The 17,145-nt window shown below is 41.9% G+C and overlaps 1 protein-coding gene across 1 annotated transcript; it reads right to left on the reverse strand.

Annotated features, from left to right (window-relative positions):
- Positions 1-5,560: 5,560 nt before the first annotated feature.
- On the reverse strand, positions 5,561-7,032 carry dpm3 (dolichyl-phosphate mannosyltransferase subunit 3, regulatory). Its single transcript, XM_018685009.2, has 2 exons — positions 6,959-7,032; positions 5,561-6,734 (listed from the first exon to the last, which is right to left on the reverse strand). Exon 2 carries the CDS (start codon positions 6,685-6,687, stop codon positions 6,409-6,411), a length of 279 nt encoding a protein of 92 aa, XP_018540525.1. The 5' UTR covers positions 6,688-6,734; positions 6,959-7,032; the 3' UTR covers positions 5,561-6,408.
- Between the last annotated feature and the right edge of the window lie 10,113 nt (positions 7,033-17,145).

Below are 17,145 nucleotides of genomic sequence, written 5' to 3' on the forward strand. Positions count from 1 at the left end.
GCACCAAGCTTAGGTATTATTTTGTACACTGTCCTGAAGAAATTTGCCTGTATGCCTATTGATCTGGTATGTGTAACTACAATAATCCCATAAGTTTTTAATGATCTCAATTTAAAAAAGAAAGTTTCCCGTCCAAGAAGTTTTCTCTGGCTACTAGAGTCATTGCCACCAGACTGACATACAGTCTGCATTGGCATAAAATTTCTGCCTCAGCTCCAACCTCTCTCTCTCTCATATAACAATACTGTAGATTAGTCTTAGTCTTGATAATGTGTTTTTGTATAAATGTTTAATAATCTACCTTAAAAACAAACCAATAATCCTGTTTCTCATCATCCTCCTGAATCAAAGATCTTTTTTTTTTTTTTTTTTTTTTACCTTGGAATTAAGGTGAATTTGGTGCTAAAAAGCTTTCAAGAAACCCAACCCATGTCTCCTTTTGTTTACAACGGGAGGATCTCTTCAAAGGAGCAAGTAACACAGATAATGTGACAGGAGTTGAACCAAATCAAGGCCAATGTGACCAGAGACGGGAAAAGGCTACAATGCAGAGATAAAGGGAAAACAAGGAGAGGGCAATGTTTATTATTACCATTAGGGTTGCCTTTTGGCATGAGGACTAAATACACAGGTGTGATGCCTCTGCTGTCTTTATCTCACCCCTCTGGCAAGCTTCCACCCTGACCTCCACTACCCCCTCCCGACACTCACAAACACACCTCCTCTTTCCTCCAACTATGATACTGCTCATCTGCAAGCTGCATGACAAGCCATTGTTCTCATCTCTCCTTCTCTTGTCTCTCCCTTCCCAGGGGAGCTTTACGGCCGTGACAGTAAAAACAGCTGTAGCACTAAAAAAAAAACTGGTGCCACAGTCTCACAACTCCCCAGTGTTTTCAAAGGGATGGCCATAAATTAGGGCTGGTGGACAGGCCCCTTAACCGCCCGACCCTAAGAAGAGGCTCTGCTGAGTAGTAGCTCGTCAAGAGGAGACAATTCTTTTTATTTACTTGCTCGTTCAGCGTACCAGCTTGAGTAAATGTGAGCAGCGAGTGTGAAACCTTCAATGCCATAGTAAATGTTAAGGGGAGTCAGGGGATAAATGGAGCAAACATGGAGCACAGAAATCAAGAACATCCAGAGAACAAAATCTTAGCTTAGGAGAAGAAAAAAAAAGACATAAAATGTTTGCATAAGATTTTAAAGCAGTTTTTACAGGTTTAAAAAGAGCATGAATCAAAATCTCTGCGTGTTGAGATGACTGTTGAAGATGGACAGTGCTTTGGGCACAGCAAACACAACAGTGTGTGCTAGATTTAGCCTCAGTTTGAGCCTCTCATGTAGAACTATCACCTTTGAGTCACAGTATGCGATCTTTGAAAAACACAGAGGATTGATTACCCACTGTTTCTTCGACACAGTCCAGCATCTAGCCATCTGGAAAAACATATTTCATCTGCAGCATGGTTAAAAAAGGATTTTAACCATTTCCCAAGTTTGGGAAACTGGATTTTCTATCCAAGTAGCTGGAACTTACATATCTTTTTATTTCTTTTGTACAATAAAAAAAAAATTGTTATTTTGTATTTTTTTAAAAGTACAGTGCAATGAAAATCAAACTTTTTACATTATACAACTTGCGCAGATGAAATATTGTGTCATCCAGATGTTCAGAAGAGTCTTTGAGGATTCTGGAAATACCATCAGAATAGCAGTAAGTGTTGTGAAAGTGCCCTCTAGGTTTCTCAAAGATCACCAACCATATTTAACTGAAATGCTTACCCGTGAGATTCAAAGGTAATGTCAATACATAAGAGGCACAAACTGGGGTTGTATTAAATCCAACATTTCCCAACAAGCAGAAGAACAGGGCATTTATCAATTTATCTGTCGTCAGTGTTCAGCAGAGCGAGAGCTGAGCCAATGGTGTGTGACACTAAAAACTGGGAGGAGGCCATGAGGCACAGCGAGACAGACCCACGACTCTGAGTAGGTTTTGGCACGGGCAGCTGGTCTATCTCTGCATCTCTGGACTGAGTCAGGCATCACTATCAGCAGGACACATGACGGCCAGTCCCCGTCTGCCTGCTAGCTTATGTTACTACTCAGAAGAGCCAGGAGTATCTGCCTTACAGGGGCCTCTGGGAGGTTACCTAATGTTATTGTAGCTATTTGTGGCATTTATAAGCTTCCACGCTGCCCTAGAATGGGAACCCAGTGTCCTGTAAGTATCAAAGCAGCTGTTCATGAGTAGCGAAAGAACAATAGGCTGACCCAAGAGTGACTTTTTAGCCTCGTTTGCATCGTTTTGATACACTGCATGTTGGGATTATATGTCATTTTGATGTAGCGGCACGTTTTGAAGAGCCTTTATTCCCATTGCTGCCTTAGTGCCTGTAAAAAGCTTTAAATGACAGTGGGGTCAGATGGGGCTGATGGGAAGGAAACACCTTAGGCTGTACAGGATAAGTTGGAGCCTCTGGGCCAATCAGAGCACATTTTGGTCCCCTACCATCGCCCCAGTGGTCGGGGTGCGGTCTTCTCTTCCTGAAAAAAGTCTTGTCACACACTCTTGGCCGTCGCCACTACCAGGGTCATCCGTCTTGTTCCAGCTCATGCTTTGGTTTCCTGTCTATGTCACTTAGCCACTTGAGCTTTTCTGTTCATTCTGACTTCCCACCCTTCTTTCATTCTGCCTGCTTAACTCATTCACTCTCTCTGCCTCTATCTCCTATTTTGACTGGTGTTCATGTCACTCTCTCAACCTGTCATTGATGTTTACTCTTTCTGTATCAAATGCATCAAATCTCCATCTCTCTCAGCTCTGGGCCTCCATTACTAACTCCATCTCTCTTTCTATCCATCTCTAGATGGGTTTGAGGTTTTGCTGTGAAATGTGTGGGTGGGGAGAGAGGGAAAAAAAGTCTTTTCTGTGCAGAAAATGATAACCTATCATTTTTCAGTCTTGGTTCTCAGCCTGTCGAGATGGATTTGCTCCCAGCAGTGTCACAGAGTGTCTCTAGAAATGTTTTTTTTATAGCGTCTCAAGGTCTCAGTGGGGCCACGCTGCGGGCACAACCCCGTGGCCTGTCCCTCTCACTGTTTCAATCCCCACTAGGTTTCCTCCTGTTTTTCGTCTCCTCTCCCAATTTAGCCGACGCCTCTCACCTTACTGCTTTGGAGCAGAAAGTGAAAAACATTCTGTGCATGCTCCCTCGCTGTCAAAAACCTCTTGCTCAAGACAGGCAGGGCAATTTTGAAATGCTGGGAAATGGCTCTCATCCCCCAAAAAACTCTAAAAAAAAAAAAAAAAAAAAGAATACATGCACAAAAATTAAGCAAGAGCATTTTGAAGTTACTGCTCAGACATGTTACATCACTGAAAGATTTTAAATTATCCTGACACATGAACAACTGTACAGAACTTACCACTTTGTGATACAAGAATGAGTAAATCATTTAGATGATTCATAACAAAACAGCTTTATAGCTTAACGTGAAAAACAACTAGATGTCAACTGTGGTTTTGGATTTTTTCAGATAAAGTCTAGGTCAGCTTTTAGCGCAGTGACCTTTTACAGTAAATTAAATAACAAAGCTATATATGAAAGCTCATTATCGTTGGGACATTAGCAGTTAGGCATGAGGGAAAAAAAAATACTTAAGGTAAGCCAAAATCTTGACTTAGAAAGACTGTATTTAGGCTGCATGAAATAACGCAGCGCCCTCATTTACTCAGTCTGACAGTGCAGCGATGGTGCCAGTGCAAGAACAAAAAAAAAAAAAAGGCAGGTCGTTCAGCTAAAAAGTTGACTCAGGCTCAACTTTTGCCGCAATGTAACATGACTTCATCTGGCAAATGCTGAGTTGGCCGACACACATGCAAGTGTGAATTCCTGCTGGATTTTGACCAAGTGAGTGCTTTAGTGTCTCACAGTTTTGTCTTAAAAAATCCAGTACACCTGCAGCACAGTCAAATCATTTAGCAATAAAACACACTTTTAAGTTGATTCTTTAAAAAAAGGAAGCATCCGACTGCCTTCAACTTTTTTTGCTGAATCATTTTCCAAGAAGAAGAACAGCAAAGGGGCTGGGACTGCTGAAGTCACATAACTTCAAACCAACAACAAAGGATAATCAGCTCTCGATTTAGCTTTATTCCTTGCCGTCATCTGGAAGCTGAAATGCTCAAGTAACAATTCCAGGGCCCGTTACCGCCGCCACCGCTAAAGCGATGCCCCCTAATAACAGCTCTAAAAGTTGACAACACTGAATCTTTAAGAAGTCCATTGAAATGCAAAGCCAGCTTTCTGCAAGCTCTCTCACCAGAGGAACAAACCTCTCACCTCAGAGCCATAAGAGTATGCAGGCGGAGATATAAAATTACTGTTCAGTCATTAATATGGATCTTGCTCAGTGTTGCAAGTTAGTGCACTCAATCAGGTGCATCCTCTCTTATGGATACTGCCACTCACCCAGCAAACAACAGCAGTGGTGATATTAGTTGTCTCACATGCTGTGAATGAAACGGATGGAGATTTTTTAAAAAGCATGAGTATTTTATGTCATTTGTGGTGGGACAGCTTTCATACAAATCTCTGTCTGTGCATCAGATTACACTCACTTACACTTGCTATTATGTAAATGCTGAGGGCTATGTCTGGGATGAAGCTTATGTACTGTATGTTTGAAATAAGGGATTAAAACAAAAAGGCAGTGTTCACATGCACATGTACTGTATTTGACATGTAAAATGTTCGGCCTAATCCGATGTATACTTTTGTCTGATAAGCTGCAGAGAAAGAACGAACAGATGGATGTCTTCAAAGTTAAGATTCGAGGAGAATGATGACAAAGAAAAGCGATCAACTATTTCACATGTGGCTACGAGTAGGAACATAACTGCCTACAGAGGGAAGCCTTTGGTGTAATTGCCAAAGTAGAAGACTTTCTGGTAAATAACAGGTTGCCTTTCATCCAGTCTGCTCTAGCAACAGCTTGCAGACATTCATGGGGGGTGACGTTGCAAGGCACGGTGGGGCTGCAGCCAAACGGCACAACAGGCAGAGCTCGCACAGAGAACTGCCAACTCTTTTGCATTTGTTCTGAAGTTATGGGGAGCTTTTGAAACCCTATAATGATGCCTTTAGCCAGGCTATGCTTTGTTTATGCACAGCAGGGACTCACTGAAAATGAGCATAGGCAGCCTTTTAAGGCTCACACAAAAGACCTGCAATTGCCAACATCAGATTACTTCAGAGCCACATATTTAGCTTACATTTTCTGATTGGAACAAAGGAAATGCTGTATAATGTATATTTCATGTCGTTAACAACAAAATGGGACAAAAGAGATCTGTCTCTTGCACAGAGGGAGGCATTGAGCAGTTAATATAAAGCCTTCAGGCCATGTGGGTTATGCTTGGAGAAGGAATGCATCATATATGCAAGCACTCGCGCACATACTCGCATACCTTCTGGCCCAATCTGAATCACCCCCTGTCCACACCACCCCCCAAACCCAACCCACAAAACACACACACATTTGTAGACAGAAAAACTGAAGAAAATAGACTCGATTTTAATTAACTCCCAGCAATAGCCTCAGGGCACACAGTCTGGAATTGGACAACGGAATGTACACTGCTTTACAGATAAAATCTAGTCCATCTATACTGACAGGCAACAATCTCCAGACACACACAACAAGCTCCACACTGTGCGGTACTGTTTCGGAGCTGACGCAGATTGAAAGCATCTGACAATTCCCAGAAGAAAAACTCTTAAGTCAGATTGTTCCAATGTGACCTTTAGGTTTTCATTTGTTCAGTGATGCACAACTGGTTACAGATGATAATTCAGCATACCAGGGATATGAACTCAGTGGTATTCAACTGTGTAGTCGCCAACTAAGACAGCATGCGTGTGTGCTCACTGTTTAGCTTCTTTTAATGTGCTAATCAGTACAACCAGCTACTACACACAGAATCTGATGTTGGTGAATATAATTCATTCATGTTGAGGACTTTAAATGAATGATAGACAGTTTTAATAAAGATCAATCTTATTTCTTGTCATTTGAGTGACCCAGAAAATCATCCATAGGTTCATTAATTTCTCATTTCCTGAAGCACATCTGATCAATATCTAATCTGAACGACATGCCAGTGAAAAAGATGGTGTAATGACAAACACTGCTGCATGATGGGATATTAAGACTGATGTTCAGATCGAGTCTGTTGGGATCAGTAACGAGGGTGTCAGTTCAGAGTTCAGTCTCATCAAACACATTTCACACAGGTGTTCTGAGTGACGTCATTATCACACGTGCAGACGCTGGGTTGTGTGTGTGTGACAGTGGTCCGTGGATTCACGTAGTTCGTGGTTTCTATATAGTCTTTCTCGAGTTTTACATCTTTAAGCCCTTTTTCCTCAAGTCCTCTTTGGCTTCTTTTATCTGTTCCTGAAGCTCTATCGCCGCCTCCTCGCAGTCATTGAAGGTGGCCACCCGGTACCCCACCGTGGCTAGGGAGTAGCAGCCAAATGACACCAGCAGGTACAGCGGCATCGGCCAGGCGACTTCTCTGTAGGTCTGCGGCAGGCTCAGGTCCAACAGGTCGAAAGTGACCAGAGCCCAGAGTGCGCCCACCAGCGACACGCCGAACAGCCACTCCAGAAGTTTAGTCATGATGACACCTGACGCGGAGATTTCAGGTAAGCAGCCAGAAAACAACCCTGACAAGAGAGGCGAACGGTTAAGAAGCAATTCATTCCATTAGCTTAGCTTTAGCACAGCGAAGTAGCTCCGCGTTAGCTAAGATGCTACAGCACGAGAGGACGACAAACAGCGAGTAGGCGCTAAAACACCACAGAGTAATGGATTAAAAGAAATGAATCGATCGTTTATAGAACATTTCATTCAGTGATCAGCTATAGAAGCAATAATCCGATGTGTTTACCTCCTCAACGCCACCTCAGCTCTGCGCACGTTAATGACGTAAGAAACCGCGACGCCTTATGGGAAATGTAGTTACTGTAATCATGCAGACTCTAACATTTCTTGATAATTTCTGTACATTTCGTACAGTTCGCGAAATACTTTTTTCACAAGCACAAGACTCTTTAGGATTTATTCTTATTAAACCTAAAATTTCAAACCTGAGACCTGTTAAAACCAAAACTTCTTTTTTCACGTTTTTGGTAATTATTTAAATATACAAACCCTTCACTATCCTTTATCCATGTCTTAATTAATTTATATGTATTTATATTATTTTTGATAAATTAAATTTTGTTATCAAAAGCATCCTTGATGTAACCAGTTGTAGTTAGCAGCCATTAGAGAAGTAAGTAAGGGAAGAGTGGGAGGACAGTGGTCAGAAAAATGAATTACTGCGACTCCTCTGGTTTCTAATACTTCTCAGTAAATCTCAATATTGTCGCTGTCTGTGTTTTTCATTAAAACCCTGCACTAGGCTGTGTCTGATGTATTAACAACACCAATACCCTGTCAGCTGAGAGAGAGAAAGCAATTTATTTCAACTTAGTCTTTAATGGGGCCTCCAGTCAGACTTTTAACACACATTAGACCTCTAACTGTTTCTCTGTGTCGTCCTCTTAATTTAGAAAAGCCATTTTGAAAATTAGATTACCATTAGCACTAGCTGAAAGCTATCTATAAATACAAATGTTATTCCAAAGCGAGGAATCTAACAACAATTTCATTAGGTGGCCACCGGGAGCTCACAGTTGTTGGATCTCCATGTCTGTTTAGGTGCTTTGGTGCAAGTGTGTGCATTCAGGGCAGTGAACTGTCCAGGTGCAGAGGGCACAGACCTCTCCAGGGTGAAATCAGGAGGAGTGGGAGATGTAAACATCATTCACTGAGCTGGGGAGGGGGACACATTAAAGAGCCACTGAGAAATAAACATTATTCTTTGGGGAAAATGGAGAGTTATTCTTAGGACGGTGGTGTTTATGTTTGTCTGCACCAGTGTTAATAGTGTAAGTGACGATCTGCGTGCCTGCGAGAGGGGTAAAGCCTGTTCCTTCTGTTTATGCAGGCTGGAAAATAGTAAGGGTTTATGTCTGCTGAAAATGTAAATCATTAAATTGTGAAATCAGCATCTGTCTTTCCATGTTTGCAGTGTAGTTTGAATCTTGTGAATGGTTTTGTAAAACTGCCACGATAAATATGCATGCCATGGCCCAGTGAATTTGATTTTCTAAACAAGAACCTGCAGCACAGGGAGTTGCAACTAATTATTATTTCCATTATTCATTAATTAGGTGCACTGTGTTTCATTAAGCTTTTAATAGTTCTATAATTTAATCCATAACATCTCAGAATAATGAACACGCTCATGTTCCTCAGCCCAATGTAGTATCTTCATATTCACAAAAATCCAAAGATATTCAATTTACAATGACAGATCCTAGCATTTGAGTAGTTGAAACCAGTTAACGTTTGGCAAATTTTGCCTGATATATATTAATTAATGATCAAAACTGTGCTCAGTTAATTTTCTGTTCATCCGATAATAACCTAATATCCATATGACAATGTGTCTGTACAGGAAGGAATATAGTGGCAAACTTAAAGATAGGGATTCTACTAAATTAAAAAATAATCAGGTCAAATCATGATACCATTTTTAAATTAGTTTTAATGCAACTTAAAATAGCCTGGACCTGCTTGTTATGCTCAGTAAGATGTGATATGGTAAATATCAGACCGTCAAGGTCAGGTTTCTCCATTGTGACGAATGAATAAACTGAACCCAGGTGGGATTACCCACGCCATGCTGCATCATTACATACATCATAGCGTGTGCTGCGTCCTGCCTGTGTTGTATCGGTATGAGCAGCAGTGTGAGCGTGTGTGACACTCAGTGGGAACAGTCGTGCTGGCTTTTCTCAGTGTATCTCCCTGCCAGCTCCTGTTCCGTTCCAGTACTCAGGAAACCTGTGCTCCAGCCGAGAAGGCCTGGCAGACACAACACAACAGCCTGTGAGCGGGAGGGGCACTGAAACAGAGAGAATGAGTGAGAGACATTGAGACAGAGAAGGGGAAAAAGAGAAAGAGAGAGAAAGGGAGAGGGACATGCGGAGTGAGGCAAGATAGGAGACAGGGATGTAGGGAACCAGAGTGAGAGGGGGTGAAGCAGTGGCAGCAGTTATTTTTGATAAAGAACCAGAAAAGAGGGAGGGGGGGGGCAGTTTCATCAACAGGGAGAAAGCTGAGAAGACTAGGAATGTAAAGAAGGGGTCAACGAAATGTGGACGAAAGAGGAGAGGGCAACAGAGAAAAGAGGAGAGGCGGGAGGGGAGGGAGCAGACAGCGGGGAGAGGTTCAGACTGGGGGGGGGGGGGTGAAATCAGGGGATTTGCAGGTGCAGCTTGAACAACCAATGACCTTAATGGTGCATTAAATCCAGCTGTTGCTTATCCAGACTTTTCTTCAATCCCCCTAACACCTTCAACTGTGCAATAGACTGCATGCAGCACCTCGGTTCCCACCGCAGGGAGTGAGTGCAGCAGTGCGGGCAGAGGGAATGAGGAAAAAGGCACGAAAACAGTGTGTGAGAGGGATTGGCAGAGGCAGAGCGATGGCAGAGGTGATACTTCTCCCTCCAAGTGCAGAAATAGGAATGACTCTGTGACTCCATCCAGAGAGCAAAGATAAGAGGCATAGATAAAACAGGAAAAGTGGTAATGGAGAGTTGTGTTGACTCTATCTCTCTGGCTTTGTCAATATTAGGAGAGTGAAAGGTCCCGATAAGAATGTGTGCGGCTAAAGAGCTATATAGGGCTCAAGATTTGGCTAGATAATTATTGTGTAATATCTCAGGAGTGTGGCGCAAGAGCTGGAGAGGCAGAGAAAACTAGACAGAAGAGATGGAGAGAGAGAAAGAGAGAGAGAGAACATGTACTGTCAAAATGCTGCTTAAGATAACAATAGAGCTTGGACTCAAAAACAGGAACCCTCTGTTTCCTGAGCTGGAGACCATAGCTGTATGTTCTGTTGTCATTAGATGTGTGTGTAGATGTGTTTGGGAAAAGGAAAGAGTGACTAAAAGTGCGTCACCACATCCAACTTCCAGGGATATTGCCGGTAGAAGAGTGAGAACTGATACTTGTCTGGGAGATGTGAGCCAAAAGCTTTTAATAGCCAGTTTTTGCAATTATTTTTTTTACTTTTCTTTTCCTTTTTTTGGCTTTAAATGGACTGAGCCTGGAAGTTAAATGCCAGACCAATCGGCAAACTTTGACGAGTGGTTAATGTGAGGCGACCTCTCAAAACTCCTAGATCTTGTCAGCTTGACTTTAAACAAGGCTTTGTTGATGAAGGATGAAGCTCACCTCAGATTTATTCAGAAACGGTTTAGTTCGGTGAATAGTTCAGGAGAAATTTTCAAACGTAGCCTCGGGAAATTCTAAAGATTTTCTGAAAATCTTTAGAAATGACCAGTCGGCTAGCTGTTTTAAAGTCTTTTGGGGCAAGTCAGATTGAAATCTCTAATCAAGTCTATGTCAAATCTCATCTTTTGTTAAACAGGTCTCAAGTTTAAGAAATTTCCCCAGCCACTCTTGAGAGTTGAGAAATAAGAAAAGTTTCATTCTCTCAGGGTGGACACCAAGGCATACAGTAAATGATAAATATAAAGTGATTATACCTGGCAAGGATTAAATATTATTCCACTACACAATGAAATGGCCAATAAATATAAAGAATTTTGTCCCTGTCAATCGTATGTGTCAGTGTTTCTGAGACCACTTTTCAATAATCAGTTGTGCTTCCAGCTTTAAATGGCACCTGCCTCTCGCAAATGCTTTTCAGAACAAACTGAGTGAAGCTGTGCTTGAGTTTGCAGCATGACTTTGCAAGTTTAAGTAGAGGTTCCTCAGACAGGGGAGGTGACTGCATATCAAAGTAGATGCATCAGGGTTGGAGAGCCCAGTGATGCTTCTCATCAGGGGTCCCAAATTCAAAGCAGGGCTCCTGAAAGTTTTGACGTTGATGAGCACGCTGCTCATAAATATCCTTGAGTCAAGATCATTCAGGGACAGCGAGAGTCGGTATTAAATTGCAGAGATAATAGTTGTGGGACCCCTGCACTACTTAGGGCCCTACTTAATGAAGTCTTGGGCTGCTCAAGTGGGTGTAAGGTCAGAGTGTGGTCAAGTGTGACCAGTCTGAACCATGTGAGAATAGCACTTGTCTTGCCCCCGGTGCCCTGAGTAAAGACACACACCTGTTTCAGCTGCTGCTGTGACGGCCTGCAGTGAAACAGCAGAGGAATGTGCCCGCCCCCCTTCCCTCTCTCTCTCTCTCCACGCTCTCAATGCTGTCCTAATGAATCTCATCACACGGCCTGTATTTGTCCCACTAGTGCTTTGTTTGTTGACCTTTATAAGACGTCATTACTTATTATCTTCATGGGTTGTGTAATTCTGCCCCATAATGCAACCCTCCCTCGGCCACATCCACGGCCCCAAATATGTGTGTGCCTCTGATCAAATGCTTCGTGTCAGTGTAACCGCCATTAACAATGAACAACGGGGCATAAGCTTGATGATGTCTCGCTCCTCCATCTATCTTTCCCCTCTTCCCACCCTGGAACACAATGTCCTTTAGCATTACCGTTATTGACAGTGGAACTAATTGGCACATGGTTATGAAAGTTTCCCCCAGGCCATTTTAAATTGGACTGCACAATTTCCTTCACCGTCTGATAGGCGAGTCCATGCACGGGACCTGAGGAGGTATTGATTATAAATGTATTAATGTGGGTCAGTGCAGCGTACCCAGCGAGGGGTGGATGATGTAGGGCTACATGTCTAGACTGGAATAAACTGACCTCATCTTGTGTGTACATAATGGATGATAATGGCGGGGGGAACAGGGGAATTCTGTCTAGTAGTCTTATCTGCTCCCTACGTTGTTTTTCTTTGGTAGGTCTGCTGCACACAGGTCTTTGGGAGAAGTAGCTACTGTATAGGCAAAATAAATCAGCTGTACAGCTGTAAACCACCAGGAGGACGATGTATCTCTTGCCAATACCACATTGATTACACCATCGACAATGCAAACTCTATCGACTCATTCCACCAATATAATGAGGGGGCCGTGGAGAAACTGGGACATGCATTAGATAGCCAAACATGCCAAACTGAACATGAAGTTACATACAAAAACTCATTAAGTCCAACCGATGGATGCAAGCATCATTGACTGCATACAAGATATTGCCTTTGGTCTCTCATTATATAGGCAATGTCGTGTCTTGTTCCAGAAGATTGGGTCTGGCGTTCAGGGCTGAAGTCATGTTGCTTTGCTTTTTGCTTTGATCAGAGAAACCATGTGGATTTAGTCGTCTGGGCACACATCAATTGATTCTACAAACTAATTATATTCCAGTTTGCATTTAAACAAGCTACAGAGTTGAGTAATTGTGCAGTATGTCACATATAATCAATAACTGCTGCTTGAAACGTGGAGCTACTTATTTATTTCGCCATTACAGATTAGTTGATTGAAATCACACACAAATGCACTGTAGATTTGTTGATGCTAATGTGACTGTCATTGACTTTATGTTGAAAATGCGAAAGGTCAAGGATTCAAGGATTATGGATTTGTGGTGGGCAGTTGGTAATACCCTGAAAGCTGATTGTGGCCGCCTCAGACAGGCACGGCTGTCTGTCATTGCCAGTAAATGAAGTTGATTAGGTGAGACCGCTGCTCTGTGGTCCCATCTATCCGCCCGCCCTGGACACTAGCCATATTGTGCCCCCTCCTCACTCGTTCCACCCTACGACTGCGACTGCTTGACCTCTCAGAAATCTGACCCCGACACTCCTCGCTGCTCCCCCAGGCACCTGCCAACCTTTCACCCCTTCACTAGGCGAGCATCTGGAAGGTGAGGAGGGACAGACGAGGAGGCCAGGGTGGGCCGTTGGGAAGTATTGACACGGTAACAGATAGGACCACGGAGCTGTCAGACTTCAGAGGGATGCTCAGACTGTTTTTCTCTTGTCACATATCAAATACCAACTCCCCCCCCACTTCATCTTCCATGTGCATCTGTTGATATCTGTTGTTACATGTCTGTTCCGTTTTCTGCCCTTTTCTCTCTTTATTTGTCCTTCTCTCTTTCTGTCTTTTATTTCTTTCTTTGTAACTGTACACACATCACATCGACTGTGATGTATGCACAGCTGGTCTTGACAGAGCCGTCCAGGCAACGTGTGGTTTACAGATCCCCTGTTGACATTCTGATTTGACTTGCCTTTCGCTTTTCAGAGACCTGGAATTTTAACTGTGTGGGGGTTATTGAGGTTCGACTCAGCGTGTTTGACCACGGTGGAAAACCACTCTAAATACGCCGCATCCTGACTTACTGAATGGATATGTCACATAGTGCATAAAACTCAATCAAAAATCATGATTTCTAACCACACGTGCAGCAGTCCCACACCTGCTCACACCATTTCTTACGAAGAATTTTCTGTCATTAGTTTCGCTGAAATGCTATTCCACACCTCTGGTTTTATGGAAACAATAATATCCTAGCTGTTAAGTTGCAGGCAGAGTGTAAAAACAGTATTTCTGAAGTTAAGCCAGCCTTAAAGTTACACCTTAGGGCCAAAAGCTATGTAATATAGTTAGGTCCACTTCACACACTTGATCCAAAAGACAGGATTTTAATGGTTTAAAACCAGGTGAACCTTTCCTTTGGGTTCAGAATGAAAGCTTTTCTGAAGGATGGGATATCCACATTCTTTTGCTCCAGTCTGTAGTTAAACCTGCAATAACTAATTTGTTGGCCCCTTGGGCACAGCAGAAACAAGTTTTGAACTCAACATTTGCAAATCATCACCTTTTTAAGCTGATATAGTGAACTTGTTTGCAAATAGTTGCTTATTTACACATCCTGAAGCAACATCATCAGTCATTTAGAGTTGTGATTTTGCTACCAGGCAAATTTAAGTCTAATAGTCTCTCCCTCTCTTTAGTCTCTCTTTTAGCTCTGTTTTAATTCTCTACCAACTACTGAAAGAAATATCAGGCTGCTCACTGCTCCACTATGTTCACCAGCTGGTCACTAACCTCCTCTGCCTGCCATTAAGTGTTCAGCAGGTTGTATACATTGGACTTTTAGAGCTTTTACACTGACAACAGCTGCCAAAAATGAGAGCAGGAAGAATGAACCAAAAGAGTAAAGTTGTGGGTCGGACATATAAACAATGACCTGAAACTCACTATAAATGAAAGCGGAGGGCAGCTGTAGAGTCAAGAGATAATTAATAATGATAATACTTAATTGTTTAGATTGCCATTTGATACATTGTTATTCAAAAAAATATTAATTCTGGCTGCTTTCAAGCAGTAGTTTAACATTTTGGTAAATATTTGCTTTCTTGTCAGAAGTTTAAAAAACTGATACCACTCCTCGTGCTGCTCAGGAAATATGAGAGCACAGCCATCAGCCAGCTAGTTTAACATTAAAACTGCAAAGTGGGAAACAATCCAGCACACAACCTCCAAAAAACAGCAACTTGTAGTTTTTACATGTTGGTTTTTGTACAGATTAGACAAATGAGATATAACATGCTGATAAGAGAAGTTAGACGTGCTGGTAGGCTAGCTGTTTCCCCCTTTTTCAAGCCTTTATGGTAAGCTAAGCTACCTAGCAACAGGCTGTAGTGATATATTCAACAGACAGACATGAGAGTGGTGTCAATCTTCTCATTTAACTGTGGGCAAAAAGCAAATAAGTGTATTTTCCTAAATGTAGAGCTGGTCCTATAATGTAGTGTTCCATGTCACAGGACACTCAAATGCCTAGTTATGCAGTTTGATTTATGCAATAAAAATACACAATCATTGTATAATACTCATTGCATCATTAAAGGGAGAAAACAATGTGCAGTGCATAAATCCAGTGGAGTAGGATATGCCACTGCAGTGTAAATGTTAAACTGAATTAGCCCGGTGTCTCCGCTCACAAGTGCAGTGCAGTAGGTTACAGTATGTGGCCATATGGGCTCTGTCTAGCATTACTGTCACCCCTCATTTATTCTAGTGAGGGAAGATGGCCTCGCTATGCCCCCTCAAATCCTCTTAGCCAACATTTAGCTGATTGATTTTCTTTCCTTCTACCTCGATTCAGATTATCAATGTGATAAAAGCAGGAAGTTGTATATTATTAATGCTATCAGTCTCATGGGTAGATGGATGGATGGAGAAAGAGAAACATAAATGTTTCAGCAGTGGCCACATCCGGAAGAATAATATCAAGATGACATTATTGAATTTAAAAGCAGAGGAAACCGAGTAAAAGAAATGAACGATGTGAACGTGATTCAATCCCCTCAGCAAATAACCTGTTACATATGGAAAAGGAGTGGGTTATCAGTGAAATTAGACTTGTCACCTCTTGTGACTGTAATCTAGAGGTTTGTGCTTATGAAGATTAATAATTAATCTACTCCCTAAATCAAATAAAAACATCCACAGCTATGAGGTAGCTGTCAGACACTGAGCTTACAGCACAAACACATTATTCTTATGTCTTTTCTTTTTTTATTTCACCTCCTGCCTACTAAATTCTTCCTGCAGGCTTCTGTCACAGAGATCCATGATCCAGTGGTTTTGACTCAGCAAAATAGTATTAAGCAGGTTTCCCATAAAGCATGTACTCCACTTCAGGCTGTAGAAGCCACGTTTAACAAACAAATCAGTCCTTTGAACATGTGGTTTCATGTTGTTTAAGACAGTTGGGGTAGCGTATTCCAACAGACTCTGGCCTATGTGTTCTCCAGATGGCACCGCCACACTGCCTCTCACAGATTGTATAGAGCTCTGAGATCCTTCATAAGTTCGGATGAATCCCCCCCCCCCCAAATCCTCTCCCTCTGAACTATACTAAATGATGATCATGGAGATTATGTATTGGTAATTCCTGCCAGGTCTTTAAAAGAATGCCCATGCTGTGTGCTTAATACTCAGTGGTGGGATTATGCAGACCCCTACATGTGGTGTTGTGGCTGCATACCTCCAGTCAGACTAAACCCAATCTGTTACAGATTTGGACTAAAGAAGAGAGGTGCAGCAAGCACAAGGGGGTGGGTGGAGGGCTGTACAGTGCTGTATTCATGCTTTACAGTACATTCCACATCTTCTATATCATGGGGGATCAGAGCTAAACCTCCCTTTGGAGGCAGTATTTTTATCTATGTGTATTAGAATGTTAAAAAAAGAACCTTGGCTTGTGTCAAGGCTGTGCGCTTTATTTTCTTTTTTCTTGATTCTCCTTTTTTTTTCTACATTTTTATTTTCCCTCTGTGGTCGAGGCAAACCCAAATCCCCCTACAGTTTCCCCTTGAATGTGGGTCCAATTAAACACATATGTGGATTTTCATATTGAAGCTCATAAAAGGTAAACTCTGGCGATTTACATTGCATTTACATAAGGAATGCTAAGTACACACACATGTGAGGCGTTAATATCTCTATCAAAAGCAGATGGCGATCACTATCCATTACTCTCACCCAGGGTGTTTTATTGAGCCAAAATATCATAGCCAGGTATGATTTTTGATATGTGTAATATTCCCCAAGGGTATTATTACAGAAATTATACAGAAATTTTGACATTTTGAGGTATTTGAAGCGTCTGCTGTGTCTGTATTGTATTTTAAATTGCCACTGGCCAATAGGTGGCATCCTTGGCACTTTACATAAACCCATATTATAGTCAGTATATCAGAGGCTATGTAAGACTGAAGGACAAGTATTTTATGTCTGTTATTATATGAATGTTTTATTGCATGCATGTAAACAATAAAGTTTGATTTACTGGTAATTTCTACCCAGCCCCTCACACACAAGTCCATATACTATATATATGTACATATACTGTATATGAGACCATTTGGCAGTGAATACTGTTCTGTAGAGTTCAAAAACTTGGCTTAAATTGTCTTGTTGCATTTTATCAGGGTTGTCCACCTCAGCCAATGCACATAAAGGTTTATGTGCTGTTAAACAGAGATTTATTGTCATGACTGTCGGTGGCCTATCAGAGCGAAACATGGTTATAGATTTAAAAAATGATTTTGTTGATGACTGAAGTTGCAA

Source organism: Lates calcarifer, linkage group LG3 (assembly GCF_001640805.2).
Source record: "Lates calcarifer isolate ASB-BC8 linkage group LG3, TLL_Latcal_v3, whole genome shotgun sequence".
NCBI lineage: Eukaryota > Metazoa > Chordata > Actinopteri > Centropomidae > Lates > Lates calcarifer.